Genomic DNA, 17,631 nt, shown 5'->3' with positions numbered 1-17,631 from the left:
TGTGGCCTTATTAAAGCAATTTTTTTATTTCACTTGTTCGCAAACTACTATTGTATATTTTTAACCGTAATTTAACCGTATTACTATATAGTGAACTATACTGTGGATGAGCATAATAAAAGAAGCATTATAAACGTTAAACATGGACAAAAAAAACATTCTTAAGGGTTTTATTAGCACAGATGGCAAGCGACAAGTGTGTGTGTGAGAGAGCCAGTATCTCATGGGGTGAGTGGCCGGATATACACTTGGTATGTGTCTATGTTATATCTTTCTCTCTCACGTATTCATTGTGTTTCCTTTTGGCTATCAGTTTAATTTTTTTATGATGGAGTCCACAAATATAAATTGATTTTTCAATTTTTTTTTTTTTACAGATTAACGGGGCGAGTTGACAGCTAAGGTGCCTGTCAATGTTGGTCAAAATCGGTCAAAGGTCAAGATTAAAGTCAACACAAATAGAAATATTCGAGATTACGTCAAGTTCAGCTCTATATAGGTGAGTATGGCGACCTTTCACGTGTGTGTGTGTGTGTGTTTACTTGAAATCTTCTTGTGAGTATTATATTATATGTGGTGTTATGTTATGGTGATAAAAATATAATAGAAAATATTAGTAATAGGAAATTTGCTTAAAAGAGTGAGGAAATATATTAATACATGCATATAATTTACGTACACTCTTATATAACGGTACATATGGTGTTTACATTACGTTCATAAACATGTATGTAGGTCGGTTATTAGTGTATTTATGAGGTATTTTAAGACGTGTGGTAGAAGACAACAGTTCTGATGGTCGGTATTAGAACACTCGGTGACAAGCCTCATGACCCGTTAAAATTGCCATGTAAACACGACACTGAACTAATTTCTGGCAAACCGGAACTGAGAAATGGTTCTTAATAGGTGTTAATAAAAACCTACTGGTGAACTGTTTTAATTTTTTCGTTATAGTTTTTAGTGGCATTGTTTTGTGAGTGTAATTGTCTTTTAAGTACTTTTGTGCTGTTGCAGCTGACAGTGAATTTGTACAGTTATGGAAATGTGTTCCTACGCCTCCTGTGGTAACCCGTGTCTCCAAACGGCACCGTCGCAGTATCACTATTTATGAATGAATGGGTATTGGTGGTGTAACGACGGACGTGATTTGTGGATAGGTTTGTAAGAGGTCATATAGGTTGGCCGTTTGGGGAGACGGGTTACCACAGGGGGCGTAGGAACACATTTCGGCAATTGTACCACATGTAGTAAGATATAGAAAATATCTTCGGCTGTGAAGCACTGGACGACTGTCTCTTGTGTGCTTTTACTTTGGTGAGTTACAGTGTATTATCTCGTTAATTGATTATTTCTGTTCACCGGAGTGGAGTAAGCTGCTTCACCTCTCCTGAAGTTATCTTACATGTTATTATGCATTTCAAAACTTTTAGAAGAAAAATCATAATTATCCATACTTGCTGGAATTTTTAAGAGAATATCAAAAATTTTAATTTCTGGAAACAGACTTGAACAAATATCGATAAACACATTTTATTTCCCATCCATGTAAAGCTTACACACACACACACACACACACACACACACACATATATATATATATATATATATATATATATATATATATATATATATATATATATATATATATATATATATATATATATATATATATATATATATATATATATATATATAAAAGAGAGAGCTAAGGCAGAACACTCCTCGGAAGCTCAATATAAGGGGAATTTCTTGCTGGTCGAAGCCAGAATTATAGACTGCTGACATGATGGATGATGCTGTTGTTTTAACACCAAGGAAGAGTATACTCCCCCACTCTCTCCCGTGAGACATGAAACTCTAGAGATTACAATATTTAGACCTGCGATTCTGATGATTTTATTTTCCTGTTGAGTCTGTGAACTTACTGGTCTCACCTCTTGAACTTGATGGTCTCAGGCTGTGACGAGGTGACCATTTATATACACATATCGGTCGAGAATTAAGACTTTTTTCCTGTAGTTCAACCAGAAATTCTTCGTTAAAAAGACGGATGACGGGGTTAAGTTTCCGTTTGGTTACCATATTTTTGTGTTTTTTCCCTGTTGTAGAATTTCTAGTCATGGTAAGGAAACTACCACTAACGGGTCCCCGCAATGTTAAACGGGTCGTACAGCTGCGGCCATAATACCCTGGACAATTGGTAATATCTGATATTTAATTATGAGTAATAAATGCCATGTAGTTAATAGCTGGTGAATACTGCTTTTGGCTTTAGGAATTATGTCAGATCAATAACTCAAAAATTAAAACATAAATACTGTGTAACTTTAAGAAACTATGTAATCTATTGTCAAAGTATCACTCAGGATCTCCAAGTGGGTGTGGTGGAGAATAATGCTGGGTCATGTGGCTCTTGCTCTACTTGAACACCTGTTATAGTGAAGGTTTTTGTTATTGTCGAGTATTGGTGTTTGTTCTGAAGGTATCAGCTCGACCACTGCCCCCCATTGTCGACGGGTGATATGTTAAGGATGAAAAGAGAACAGTAATTTGTTTTTCAATATATAGATGAGAAAATGCGTGTGTGTGTGTGTGTGTGTGTGTGTGTGTGTGTGTGTGTGTGTGTGTGTGTGTACAACCAGCGGTGCTCCACATTCCCTCACATCGTCTCGCCTTTACAAGTCACGGCTCAGCTCCTCCCAAGCCCCCCACCTCATCTCCCCCCACTCCCCAACTCACACCTCTTTCTCCCCAACTCCACCTCTTTCTCCCCAACTCCTCTCCTTTCCCAACCCCATCCATCTCTTCCCCAACTCTTACTTCACTCTCATGCACTCCCAGCCACGCCCCCCACCCCTACCCTCCCACCATCACCCCCACCTTCACTCCCCTACACCCCTTCCTTTCCCAGCCTCATCCTCCCTCCCCCTTCTGCTGCCATGGATGGGTGTCGGGCTGCCTCACCTCCACAATGGCAGGATAATGGAGCCGTCAGAAGGATGTAGTGTGTTGGGTGTGTGGCAGCATGACCCAGTGTCCTCTTATTACCTCACACCGCCTTAAATATGTTCACGAAGCTGGTGTGTGTGTGTGTGTGTGTGTGTGTGTGTGCAGTTCATAAGAGTTGTGACGGGTTGATGGGATACAGCGCTAGTCTCCTGCCCAAAGGGTTGCTGGTTCGCTTCCAGGACACCTCCAGTTTAATTAATCACCTGTAAACGGGTACCTAAGGTGGTCAGTAACTTGTATTAGTGTCAGTCTCAATATAACAAAGTCTGCGGTTTGTGCACTTCACATTCCAAGACGCAGTCCAGGTTTTGTGTTTGTAATAATAATAATAATAATAATAATAATAATAATAATAATAATAATTAATAATTAATAATAATAATTAATAATTAACGGTTTATTGAAAAAGTTCTGCAGCCCGAGGCTGAAACTATACAGTGGACATAAATGACTTATTACATACATTGACATGGTAGGGGGGAGGGTTAACAAAAGCCTTCATTAGAGGAAGGTAAAGGAACACACAGTGAACATACAAATTAATGTTTACAGTGGAGGTCACGTTGGTCACGTGCGCTGAGGTGTTGACCAGCAAAGACGTGGTGTAGTAATTCCCTCACAGATGGTGTTATGAGGGACCTCACGTGGTGTAGTGACTCCCTCACAGATGGTGTTATGAGGGACCTCACGTGGTGTAGTGACTCCCTCACAGATGGTGTTATGAGGGACCTCACGTGGTGTAGTGACTCCCTCACAGATGGTGTTATGAGGGGCCTCACAGATGGTGTTATGTGACTCCCTCACAGATGGTGTTATGAGGGACCTCACGTAGTATAGTGACTCCCTCACAGATGGTGTTATGAGGGACATCACGTGGTGTAGTAAATCCCTCACATGATGTTATGAGGGACCTCACGTAGTGACTCCCTCACAGATGATGTTATGAGGGACCTCTCGTAGTGTACAACTCATTCACTACGTGGTGTCGTCGCGTCAAGGGGGCACCACGTGGCCTGGTGTCACAGGACCTCACTTACTCAAGTGGTGTACAGTCAGGTGCGGTCCCAGACCTCCCTATCGTGGACGGATTACCACATTGCTGATTGTTGTTGGGTCTCATGGGCAGTTATCACTGGTACCTGGAGCCTCACTGTGTGAAGGTTAGCTTGGGTATGACTCTCGGCTGCTACTGTTACTGTTGCGTTGTTTTCACTGGTTCCACTCTTTTCCGGAATGAAATTGTAACTTGTGGCGAGAACTTGCTGATATTCCGGCGGGAGGAGGGGTTCAGGGGAGGGAGTTGGCGTGTGTGCCAACATAACAGTTGACCTGGCCGCCGCCAGAGCAGCGCTTGATACAAAAAAAATTAAAATAAATAAATAAATCAGGGAGAGAGAAAAGACCCATTATATATTCCGTCTGAGGGAGGTTTAGTGTGTGTGTGTGTGTGTGTGTGTGTGTGTGTGTGTGTGTGTGTGTGTGTGTGTGTATATGATGCCTTTTATTTTTTACTTTTGGCAAAATTCCTCGTATAATAACCCAACCGTAGATGTTCTCATATTAATGGCTTTGTGTTCATTTTGGTCCAGTTTAGCATAACGGGAGATGGTGATGATGGGGAGGAGGGGTGTAACGTGAGACAACTGTGACGTGCAAATACTGTTCATTCATCTGTGTGTCTGTCTGTCCATCTGTTCATTCGTCTTTTATAAGCGTTATACCAGGTGAATAAAATGAACTAAGCATTCGATCTTTGAGAGAGTTGGCTTACCATGTTTCCTTTTTAGGTGAGTATGATAATGAACACGTCTTCCTTCTATTTCTGAGGAGGGGAAAAGAGGGGGAGAGGGATGGGAAGGAGGTGAGGGGGAAATGAGGGGAGGGGTAATACACGGGTGTTTCCCAGCGAGGGTGTAGTAGTGTACTGTGTTGACGCTCTAACTCGAAAACACAAGTAACCAATTTCGATAAAAAATTTGTTTGTGTGGATGTTGGCCAAACTATTTCTGGGACGTGTTCGATAATGTGTGTTTTTCTCCGTTTGATTTTACGATGTTATGGTCATTGTTGGACCTCGGTACTGGTGTGTGTGTGTGTGTGTGTGTGTGTGTGTGTGTGTGTGTGTGTGTGTGTGTGTGTGTGTCTTTTTTCCCGTTACTTTCTCTTTGTTTTTGTCTTCTTTTTTTTCCATTACTATTTTTCTTATCTTTATTCTCAGTTTTCTTTGCTTTCATTATCTGTATATTCTTTTCTGTTTATTATTTATTCACATTTATTCCCCCGTCTTCTCTAAAGTATTAATATGTTTCTTTTATCATTTAATTTTCTGTGTCTTCATTATTATTTTTTTCTTTCGCTAATATAATTTTATTTCCTTGTCTATTTTTATTCCTTTATCTTACTATCGTGGAAAAAATAGATAGATAAATAATAAAAACACAAAGATAAAAATAATAACAAAAACAATAATAAACGGATAGAAATAATAAAAATAAAATCATACCAAAACGCGTTTCTGGTACACTTAAGCACACAAGGTTCCCAGCAACAATTTATGGCTGCAGTGTTTTTACCGTGAGAAGAAAACTTGGTGTTGACAAAAAGAGGTCCCGGGTTTTTTTTTTCCTTTGTGTGGAGGCAAAACGCGACCAGCAGCTTTTTGCGTGTGATTTCTAAACTCAAAAAAAAAAAAAGAACCTACGAGAGGGAAAGTAGTGCAGATGAGGTCAACGGAGGTGGTGTTGGTGTTGGAGGTAAGGAGGGGGAGGAGAGAGTTATAGAGGAGGAGGTCCAGTGAAAGTTGATAAAAAGGTGAAAGGGAGGAAGAGTGGATAGTAGGAGGGTCAAGGAAGAAAGGTGGTGGATTAGAGAGAGAGAGAGAGAGACAGGGTGGAGGGGGTGAGAGGGAATGAAAGGCTTTGTATATGACCGAGGATTAACCTAATTATTCTGTACATTAGTTGGAAGGAGGGAGGTAAGGAAGAAGAGAAAGGAGGAGAAAGGGAAAGATGAAAGGAGGTGAAATAGGGCTGGTGGAAGGAAGGGAGAGAGAAGACGTTTAATAATGAAGGTAGAAATAATGGGAAAATAATTAAGAATAGTTGAGGAGGGAATAGGTAGGGAGGGGGGGTAAGGAGAAGGGAAGGAGAGACTTAATGAAGGAGGGAAGATGCACGGAAGGAGAGAAGGATGTTAGAATTAAGGAGGGAGGGAGGGAGGGAGGAGAGAGGATATTAGTGAGGATTAGGTAAAAGATTATGATAATGACGTTGGAGTGTGGCCATCAGTATGTGGCCATCAGTATGTGGCCATCAGTATGTGGCCATCAGTGTGTGTATTATTGTCAGGCTGGTGGATTTCTCTCGTTCATATTAATGTGGCCTTATCCCAGGGTATCTATACAACTGACTCTCACCACACACCTGTCATTTTACCACACCTGACTCACCACACACACACACATTTTAGTCATCTAGTCATCACCCCTGAATCATTACCACACACCTGCCAGTCACCACACATATGTTAGTCATCGCACATTTGGCTCATCACATACACCTGCCAATTACCACACACCTGTCAGGCATCACACACCTGACTCGCCACACACCTGCCAGTCCCCACACACCTGCCAGTCACTACCCACACCTGCCAATCTCCACCAAAACACCTATCAGTCTCCCCCACACACTTACCAGTCTCCCACACACACACCACCAGTCTCCCCACACCTGCCAGTCTCCCCCACACACCTGCCAGTCCCCACACACTGCCAGTCCCACCTGCTCCCCACACACAGTCTCCCCACACACAGTCTCCACACACCTACCAGTCTCCCCACACACCTTCCAGTCTCCCACACACCTACCTCCCCCACCAGTCTCCCACACCAGTCACACTACCAGTCTCCCCACACTTCCAGTCTCCCCACACACCTACCAGTCCCCACACACACCTGCCAGTCTCCACACACACTGCCAGTCCCACACTACCAGTCTCCCCCACACACCTACCAGTCTCCCCCACACACCTTCCAGTCTCCCCACACACCTACCAGTCTACCCCACACACCTGCCAGTCCACACACACACCTGAAGAAGATTACCTGGGATAGAGTGAGTCAGCAGAAATCCCTATACTGGTATGTAATCCTCGATCAGGTGGAGAACTTGTGTCATTTATACAAGGGGAAGGAAGTGCGGTTTAAGTGGTTTGATAATGTTAACTGAGGAAGATAGATAGATAGATAGATAGATAAGGTACGTTCATAAATAGGAAGCACATAGACAGCGTAGACAGACAGACAGACAGACAGACAGACAGACAGATAGACAGAAACATTACTCAATTCGAGGAGCAAGCGGTTGACAGAATTCAATTTCGCTGGAGGTAGGTGTGTGTGTGTGTGTGTGTGTGTTTAGACGATTGGCCCTTGAGCGATAGGGAAATGAACTGATAAATATACAGACAGACAGATACGTAGATAGATAGATAGATAGATATATAGAGTGGACACATTACCCCCTCCCTACTCCTCGGAACAAGAGCTGGGGCCAGATATCCATTTCGTTGCCTCAGCCTGCCTAAGAGGTGTGAGTGGCGATACAGGGCGTCCAAATGGCCACTATATCAATGGTGCTTAACCTGATATGCGTACTGTGGCTATCGCTCCTTCTCCACCCTCCTTCTTTACCCCCATTCTCCACCCCTTCTCCACCCCATTCTCCACCCCCATTCTCCACCCCATTCTCCACCCCCTTCTCCAACCCCTTTCTCCAGCTCCTGTGAGTGTTTTTATTATGTGGACTATGTATTGTGTATGCGGGGAGGGCAGTTGTTTCAGTGATCGCCTTTTTTTTTTTGTGTGTGTGTGTGTGTGTATATTCCTCTCGAGAAGTTCCCTGCCCCCTCTCCTCTCTTCCTGTCCCCGTCTCCCCTTCATCCTCCCTGTCAACTTCCACATTAACCACCAAATTATCACCAACTTAAACAACTTGAAAAGAATCATGAATATCGTAAAATAAATTGAAGGTTATTTAATAGTAACTTACTATTACGAAGCTTGATGTAGAATATGATTGAGGACCCGATTGGTACCTGACCATAGACCACTGCTGCACGACCACTGCTCCACCCCCGTTACTCGATCTCCCGACTCGATGTTCCTGATCTCGAGTCATGAATCATGGATGATACATTGGATGGCCCATAGCTTGGGCTCATGGTTACGGTCTCCGGAGCTCCTTGTCTGTGTCGGTGGAGCCGGTTGTGGTTGATAGCAAATTGTTTACTCTGGCTTATAATGTAATGTAAGTTAATAATATTTATGTACATTTCTATGTGGTAGGTTTAGGGTGATTGTTAGGGTGTTGTTTTATATCTATGTAACTGTTGTATGAGTGTGGCGATTGTTAATGATTGATTATCGCTGGTTGTTGGTGTTTTTTGTCAATATATTGTGCATCCCAACATAGCGTTTGCTACTCGTCTCCTATAGTGATGTAGAATACCTGAGTAAGACTGAATAGTGCAGGAGCAATAGGCTAAACATGAGGTAAAATGTAGATAAACAGAACGTTGGAGTCTGTGGGGGTCGGTTACCGCCCGGTTCCTGGTAAGGTGTCCAGCTGAGGAGCAAAGGCTCGCAACACTTACCTTAACTAACCTAACTAATGTAGTATGACTTGTAATCTAAGTTAGGTGAGTGTGTGTGGGTAATGATATAACAAAGGAACACCATGAATGAAATAATTAAGGCAATTTGACTATATTACACTAATTTCCAGGGAGTAATAACCTGGATAAAGGTTATGTATATGTAGGCTGAGTTCGTTGTATTTTTAAGGTTTGATCGACCAATCATCTCTGAAAAACATGGTGTACTTTTTTTTTACAACCTTCGTTAAAATTAACTTGAAGTTGGGTCATTAACATCTAGCGTTAATGATTATTCATTACCTGTACGAGTGGCCATAATATACGGTGTAAGTGAAAAAAAGATTAATTCCGGGTTAGTTATTAGAGACCATCTTCATTGTTGATTCGCCTACAATACTTGCGTGACAATGTAGCTGCACTTACAAACGCTGGTTTATTGGTGCCTACATCAGTGCAGGTGTGTCATGAGACCGGACCACACTGTAGGCCATTACCTGGTGGGAGACTGGACAACCACTGGGCATATTAAAAAATAATCCTCTTCAAAAAAATAAAGCCACGGGAAGGTTTGACCCTTACCTCGCAGGGTGAAAAGTGTTTATTGTGTAGTGTACGCAAGGAGACTCCCAGGAAGCTTATTACAAGTGTGTTCAAAAGTTTATACATAGTTAAGTGTCGTAGACTGGTCATTGTTGTGTTGGTTAAGGTTAATCCAGGTGAGGGGCAAGATTAAATTTCGAGGCTAACACTTACCCACAATTTTCCTACTTAAACAGCGAGTTCAGGTGCTAGGTTAAGTTAGGGTAAGCTAGATTACGTTGGGTCAGGATAAGTCAGGGCACGATGTGTCAAGTTAGGTAACATTAGGTTTCTGGTCTGGGATCAGTAGGTCATTAACGTGTAAACACCTCAACACAGGTTGAACAGAGCGTGAGAGCGCGGCCTCCGCCATGATGTTCAAACAATATCATCCGCCAGTGTACCAGGGACCGTTGTGGAGAGAGGACGTGTCCCTCGCTCTCTTCCCTTACCCTTTTTCACCTGGCACAGGACGTAGAGGAGCGCTGCTATCATGGTAAGTTACTTACGAATATTTATTTTCATTCTGTTTGTGTTTTACATTTTGACATTTGTAAATTTCCTTAAACGGCGGTACCTACCTAAATCACCATTAGTGAACTTAGTGAAACATGGAGTTAGCTTACCGTAGAGTTTTCCCACTGTACATCATTATTTATTTTACCCTCGTGTGTGTCAAGTATTTATGCAGTTCGTTCCCTTATGTAGCCAATAGTACACGATTCCAGAAATCCCTTTTAGGACAAATTGTTTCAGTGAACTGTGGGTTGAATTGCCGAAGAGTTAAGCAGCAGTAATCCCCCAGGCGTCAAGTGGTGGAGATGTGGTCGATCCTCTAGAGAAGTCACCACCACACAGCCACCAGACGTTGTGCTGTGACTCTGAAACTGCTTGTCTGGTTAGGTTAGGCGATGTTGGACGGGATGGAAGTTAGGTTAAGTTAAGGTAGTAGGCGTAGGTCTGTTAAGTTAGGTTTAGGATGTTGTAGTTTAGGTTTATTATGGTGTAGGTTAAGTTAGGTTTAAGGTGATGTAGTTTAGGTGAGGTTTAGGATATTTTAGGTTAGTTTAGGTTTAGGTTGCTGTAGGTTAGGTTATGTTATGTTTAGGATGGTGTAAGTTAAGTTATGTTTCGGGTGCTGTAGGTTATGTTAGGTTGAGGTGTTGTAGGTTAGGTTATTAATGTTAGGAATGGCTTAAGTTAACTTAGGGATATATTAGGTAACATTTAACTTCTGTTCGAGATGAATTGGTGTAGTTTATGTTCGGGGTTTGTTTAGTTTGTCGGGTTCGGTACTTTGTCGGGTTCGGTACTTTGTCGGGTTCGGTTTACTTTCGATTTGGTTCTGGGTTCGGATATAATGAGACAAGAGAGTATTATGCTCTCTCGTGATGTTTAATGTAAGGTAAAATATTTAACATAGAAAATAATAGACTTGTCACTAGGAATATTTTTGTCTCAGAAATTGAGCTGAGAGTTAATGAAGTGTAAGGAGAAACAGCTGACTAGGGAAGATATTGTTAAAAGATTCTTACGTTATTTTTTCCCCCGTACGATAAGACCACCCCCCCCCCCACCACCACACCACCCCCCTTTAACTACACGAATGTTAACCAGTTGTTGTTTTGTTTTTCTTAATTCTAGTAAAAGAAAACAAAATTAACAAGAGATATGGTTGCATTATTTCTCAGTGGGGTCATGGCTTAAGGTGAGTCACTTTGCTACTTAAGAGGTCCTACACACATTCACATCTTCACTTAAGGGGCCATGTTTCTCGCGCGAACCTTTTAAGAAACAGCTGAGCCAGAGTCGTTGATGTTGTCGTTATTTCCCGTTAGGTTAGGTTAGGTTTGGTTAGGTTAGGTTATCCGTGACACCAGTGGGGTTTTTATCTGGGGTTTAAGGTCCAATTTATACTGTGGTTGGGTTACATCCAAGACTCTGTGTGTGTGTGTGTGTGTGTGTGTGTGTGTGTGTGTGTGTCCTCCAAACCATCTCTGCTATCCTTTTCTTCCTTCTGTTAACTTTCTTTTTATTCTTTTTCCTTCCCTCTTCCTTCCCACTCAATTTCTTCCTTCTCCTAACCCTTCTTTTCCTTTCTTCCTTCTCACTTACTTCCCTTCTTTCATCTTCATCCCCTCCCTCCTTTCCCTTCCTTCTCCTCCCTCCTTTGCCCTCCCTTTCCTCACCTACCTTTCTTTCCTTCCCTCTCCTCTTGATCCACCATCTATTCCTTCATTCTTCCTTTTCATTTCTCCCTCTTCCCTTCCATACTCCCTCCCCACTACCTTTCCTCTCCCCCTCCACCCTACCCCACACACTCCTCCCTACACCTCCTCTTGCCTCCTCCCCCCCTCCATCCTTCCCTCCCACACCTTTCTGTCCCCTACCCTCCCCCACCACCTCCTGCCTACACCTCTCCCCTTCCCCTCCCTCTTGCCTCCCCCCTCATCCTTCCTCCCACACCTTTCTTGTCCCCTACCCTACCCTCCCCCACCACACACTCCTTACCTACACCTCTCCCCTTCCTCCCTCTTGCCTCTCTCCCCCCTCCATCCTTCCTCCCATACCTCTCTTGTCCCCTACCCTCCCCCTCCTGCCATCCAGTATTAAATGGGGTGAAGAGAGAGGCGAGAATGACAACATCTCCCTCGGTGGTTCTTACTCCTTGGCCATCCATCACTGTCAACACTCCTGGCTCGTGATCCCCCCTACTGCGCCTCCTCCACATCGCCCCCCCCTCCCCCATCTAGATCACCGTCATGTCACTTCAGCTAACTTCACACCCACGATCAGATCACTCGTAAGTCCTAAGGTCATTTTGCAAGGGGAGGGGGAGTAAGGGGTCAGGGAGGGGGCGACAGGAGGTAATTTTGCAAGGGGAGAGGGAGTAAGGGGTCAGGGAGGGGGCGACAGGAGGTAATTTTGCAAGGGGAGAGGGAGTAAGGGTTGGGGCGACAGTACCAGCATCACATCATATTTTGTCAAAGAGAAAATCCTGTTTGTGTGAAGTTAATGTAGAATTGCATATTGGTGTTTGTGTGTCGTTACTCATTGCCGAGCCGTGTTTGGATAAAAAAAATATATATAAAAAATCTTGGAAACTTTGGACGTTATTAGTGATGTGTGGACCAAGAGCATGAGTGTGGGTGTGAATGGTACAGTGTATTGGCAGGGAAGTTTCCTCGCCACTCTGTAGTGTATTTGTGTTGGTGATATGATGCTGTGTGTTGCAATTTCGATATTCTTGTTAGCGAGGAATTTCCCTGTTCCTGGTGGTGGTAGTATGGTGTTATGTCAAATAATCTATATCACAGGTTCATATATTGGGTTTTATGTCGGCAGAAGTTATCAAGACCTTTTAGCTGTTGTAACTGGGATGATTGATGGATAGTTTGTGTTATTTTTTTGTTAGTATGGATTGTCAGAACTTCGACTATTGTACTGGGATGAAGTATAGTAATTTCGGTGCTTGTGTTGGGTATAAACTAGCGTAGGTGGACCAGAACTTAAGAGGTTATCGTGCTGGGTTTAACTACTGGGTATTTTTGTTGGGTGATGGTAATATGAACTGTCAGGAACTTTGGCTCTTATACTGGAATGAATGATCGATAGTTTGTGTATTTTTTTTTTGGGGGGGGGGTCGTATAAATTTCTTGCTTTAACTATTAGGAACTTGCAATTAGCGTACCTGGATGAATGATCGATCAGCACCCTCACTGTTTGTACTGAGTGTATGTAAGGCGAGAGAGTTGCAGTTATTCGTAAAGCGCAATATTTTTACACAAACACATACCATTAAGGTTGACTCTTGCCTCGCCTCCTGCCACCGCTAATGGTTTCAGTCCTCCCGGTGGGCGAAAGTGTGTTAACAAGACGAGATTTTGTGGTCGCTTATACACCCGGGTTCTTGACACTCCCTCGGGGTTTTTTTTTTTTTGGCCAGGGGGACTGTTTTCACGGGTAGATGTGGGTCAGCAGGAGTGAGAAAGAGAGGGAGTGGGAGAGAAGAAAGATTGATGGCAGGAGGAAGGGGAGGAGAAGGAAGGGAGAGAGAAAGATTGAAGAAGGAGGGAAGAGTGAAAGATTGAAGGAGGGAGTGGGAGAGAAGAAAGATTGATGGCAGGAGGGAGGGGAGGAGAAGGAAGGGAGAGAGAAAGATTGAAGGCAGGAGGGAAAAAAGGAGAGGGAGGGGGAGTGTAGAAAGATTGGAGGCAGGAGGGAGAGGAGGAGGAGGGGAAGAGTAGAAAGACTGAAGGAAGAAAGGAGGGAAAGAGTAGAAAGATTGAAGGAAGGAGGGAGAGGAGAAGAGGTAGGGAAGAGTAGAAAATTTTAAGGCAGAAAGGAGATGAGGAGGAGAAGGAGAGGAAGAATAAAAAGATTAAAGGAAGGAGGAGGGGAAGATAGTATACTGTATGTCACAAGGAATTAATTAATCAACCAGTACGTAAACACACACACACACACACACACACTTGGTAAAAAAGAAAAAGCTTCCACGTGTCAGGTCAGGAAGGGCGGAGATTATGCCACCTGAACGCCGTCAAAAAAATTGTGTGGGAGTTGGCTGGGCGCTAATGAGTTAATACCAGCGTGTGTTGGGGGACAGCGGGTCATTAGTCTTCTAGCAGAGGGTCAGGGTTATTACTGTGTTGATGTGTTATGTCAAACCCCCCCACCGTGTGAGAGAGAGAGAGAGAGAGAGAGAGAGACTTGGTACAGAGTGGACAGGTAACCAGAGCCTCTCTGGAGAGAAAGACTTTCCCAGGCCATGGAGGGCAGGGGCGGGGTCAGGGCAGGGCAGAAGGGCAGGGCGGGGCAGGGGCTGGGAGGGAGAGTGAAAGTCCATGTTGTTCTTCCATTACTGCACGCAATTTTCTTGTCTTTGTTGTCTGTCTGTCTGTCTGTCTGTCTGTCTGTCTGTCTGGCTGTTGTTTTGTTATAGAAGAATATAAAAAAAAAAAATACCGGGATAGTAACTAAACCCTATCTAATGGCACTACACCATAAGGAAAGGAGACAGGGGCGGGTATCTGTCTGTCTGTCTGTCTGTCTGTGTCTGTCTGTGTGTGGGGGGTGTGTTAGTCAGGAATTTGTCTCTGTGTTATTCAGATCTTCCGCTGGTAATCGTCTTTATCGTTACTCCTCTATATCTGTAATTCCTTCCCCCAGTCTCTTGTTCCTCTCTTCTCAGCTGTGGAAGGGAGGGAGATAGAAAGAAGAAGAGACAAAGAGAATGAGGGGGGAAAGGAAGGGAAATAGAAAAGGAAGATAAAGAGAATGACTGGGATGGGAAGAGGAGGTAGAGAGAAGAGACAAAGAGAATGAAGGGGAAGGGGGATAGAATAGGGGGGAAATAGGAGAGAAAGACGGAAGGGATGAAGGAGACAGAAAGTGATGGGGAGAATGAGAGACAGAGAGACAGACAGACAAACAGACAGAGGGGGGAGTGAGAGAGAGGGGAGGACAAAGGGAGAGATAGAGACGAAGACAAATAAAGAGAGGAATTAAGGGTTAACTTTATACTCCGTCTCTTTGATTAATCCGTCTGTCTGTCTGTCTGTCTGTCTGTCTGTCCGTCTGTCTGTCTGTCTGTCTGTCTGTCTGTCTGTCTGTCCGTCTGTCTGTCTATCCTGATTACGTGTTGGAGAAGAAGAAGAAAATAAACAAACAAAAAGTAGACATAGAAAAAGGAATTAATTTTCGCTAGATAAGTTACATTGATTTTGTTGTTGTTAAGACCTCTCTCTCTCTCTCTCTCTCTCTCTCTCTCTCCTGTGCGCAAATTCAAACCTAAATATACTTACACACACACACACACACACACACACACACACATAAGCCTCTGTATGTATAATTTTAAACCAGTGAAAGAATTTTTTTAATAGTCACAAATGAAATATGGAATTATTGACCCGTTTGTGATAGTTAACTCTTCAGTGACCTGTGATTACTGTAGAAGGTTCCTCTATTTGTTGAGAGATATACACTACTAAATTTTCATACTTATTGATGTATATTCTGGATAGTAGTGAATTCTCTGTATATGTTCCCTTTTTTTACAAATTTTGTTTTACAGTTTTTACAGGTTTTTTACATTTAGTTTTTACACATTTTTAATTTTTTTTTTAGTTTTTTATACATTTCATACATTTTTTTTTTACAGTTTTTATAGATTCTGTTTACAATTTTTTTACACAGTTTTTGTTTGTTTTTGGGGGGCACTGTTGGTAAATATTTATTCGTAAACCCAACTTCACCAGCTTTCTGCTAAACAATTAGGGAATTTTGGGTAGGGAAAAAACAAAACACTGTATTACGTGACAAACATTGCTGTCTGACGTACAGTAGGATTTGTTTGTAAACCTCTGTGATAATATTATTTGGTGGATGAAACTCAACACTTAAATAACGATCTATAAACCCCCCCTGTGTGTTATTCTCTTGGTTGTTAATTTCCAATAATGTATTTTTTATGTGTCATTAGCTTGTAGGTCAAGAAAAAATATGAAAGTTAGAAAATAAATGGGTGGATGAGAGCGGAGGCCACGACAGTCTTATCGTAAATTGAAAGATGTTTTATTATTGTCTTCTTCTGTTAGGGCTGTAAATTGTTGGCCTGTCTCCTGTTAGCCTGACTGTATGCTTATGATTCCGACTCTTGAAAGGAATATGTCAGAGTGATGTATGTTTCTCCTTTGCTCGTGGCTGTGGAATAAAACACACACACACACACACACACACACACACACACGCGCGCGCAGTGGTATAATTTTAAAGGAATTATTGGGTTTTCAGGACACAATGCTCGCCATCTTTCATCCCCAGGAGTTCCTTAAAGCAGTCGACAGTCGTAATGGATTTTCCCTGTGCTCTCCTCCCGCCCGACCCACTCACACTAGATATTAATTGTAGATCTTAACGATAGATGCCGTTCTTCCCTCCATCATACTTCTTGTCCCCTGAGAACCTCCAGTCTGGTGGTGGTGACAAGAGGAGGGTTATCAATTGTACTTTGGTGACAGATAGCATTTGATCTTAAATTTACCGCCAGATGAAATACACTTCGTCATACTTAATTTAAATAGGTTTCCAGTGTGCTGTCAGAAGTAATATTTCAGTATTTGACGATGGAGGGCGTGAGTGTTTACAAAAGTCAACGATATATGACGTTATTTACTTCCCTCACACGTATTGGGGATTTATAGCACGGGATATTAACTGTGTCAAGGTATGGTAACTGAGAACTAGTAATAAAAGCTAACGAGTGTGTTTAAAGCTTAAGGCAAGGTGTAGGTGTTAATAATGGCTGAGAGTTAATTTGAAGACGGCACGATCAACGGCTCATGGGAACACGAGACTCCATCTTCGTTGGGGTTGAGATGTCTTAACTAGTCTCCATCCTCGTTAGGGCTGAGATGTCTAAACTAGTCTGCATCCTCAATTCAATTTCAATTGTTTATTCCTTGATAGAGGAAGCGGGATCCTAGTGCTGTCACTAGGTACCCCTGTACAATGACACCAGAAGCATCTGGCAAGTGTGACAAGTATATACAGTATAAATATTATAAAGGGGCTTACTAAAGCCTAAGGAAGGAAGGATATTTCTTTAACACATAATCAATATTATTTACAAAATATCTGGCCAGTATGGGGAGGATCATCGTGTCTCCGTCAGGGGGTCGTGGAGTGGTGGTCCAGCAGGCGTCACGGAAGCGTTGTGTGTGGGGACATCTTAGGAGGTAGTGGATAAGGGTGCTGCTGTCGGGTCTTCTGCATAATGAACAAGAGCGTTGCTCAGGGGATGCGGGGATACCAATCTCCCAAGCAAAGTCATACCCAATGATGATACGGGCAGCAATCACGTCCCCCTTCCGCGACCCTTTCCCGTAGACGTACGAGAGGTCAGGAAGTTTAGTCTGCATCCTCGTTATGGTTAAGATGTCTGAAATAGATTATAACCACTATGTCTCTGTAGCCTTCGTGACATAAATTCTATATTATTTTGAGAAAGCGTGCGACCGATTTCCTCCATATAGGACACCTAATACATTATGACTCAATTTAAAACTACAACCCAAGGATGAATTTTCAGAAGTTCATGCGATATTTTTTCCCCTTAACTGGAGACAAAAAAAAAACGTATCTAATTGAACTGGAATAAAAGTCGACGTTTAATAACTGTTGAGGAATTTAAGTTTCTCAAGTAGAAGGAAATTTTTCACGTACGAATCTCTCAGAATCAACGAGGGTTTATGGTGCCTCGGGTATGGTGAGGATTGAGGATGATGATGATGGTGACTTCTCGATAGTGTATAATAGTGATGACGGTCAGGAAGCTGGTGACCTCGAACGGAAGTCCCTGAGATGAGGTCGGGATAT

At 42.8% G+C, this 17,631-nt stretch overlaps 1 protein-coding gene across 1 annotated transcript in view; it reads left to right on the top strand.

The window, feature by feature from the left end:
- The first annotated feature begins 336 nt into the window (after positions 1 to 336).
- LOC121871061 overlaps positions 337 to 17,631 on the top strand; it is a 48,580-nt gene continuing 31,285 nt past the window's right edge. The window contains exons 1-2 of the mRNA XM_042373170.1: positions 337 to 499; positions 9,589 to 9,745. Coding sequence (XP_042229104.1) covers positions 9,743 to 9,745 — 3 coding nt within the window. The 5' untranslated portion in view covers positions 337 to 499; positions 9,589 to 9,742. The remainder of the gene's footprint in view (positions 500 to 9,588; positions 9,746 to 17,631) is intronic.

Source organism: Homarus americanus, unplaced genomic scaffold (genome assembly GCF_018991925.1).
Source record: "Homarus americanus isolate GMGI-L3 unplaced genomic scaffold, GMGI_Hamer_2.0 scaffold52512, whole genome shotgun sequence".
Classification (NCBI taxonomy): domain Eukaryota; kingdom Metazoa; phylum Arthropoda; class Malacostraca; order Decapoda; family Nephropidae; genus Homarus; species Homarus americanus.
This window is presented reverse-complemented; position numbering and strand designations above follow the sequence as displayed.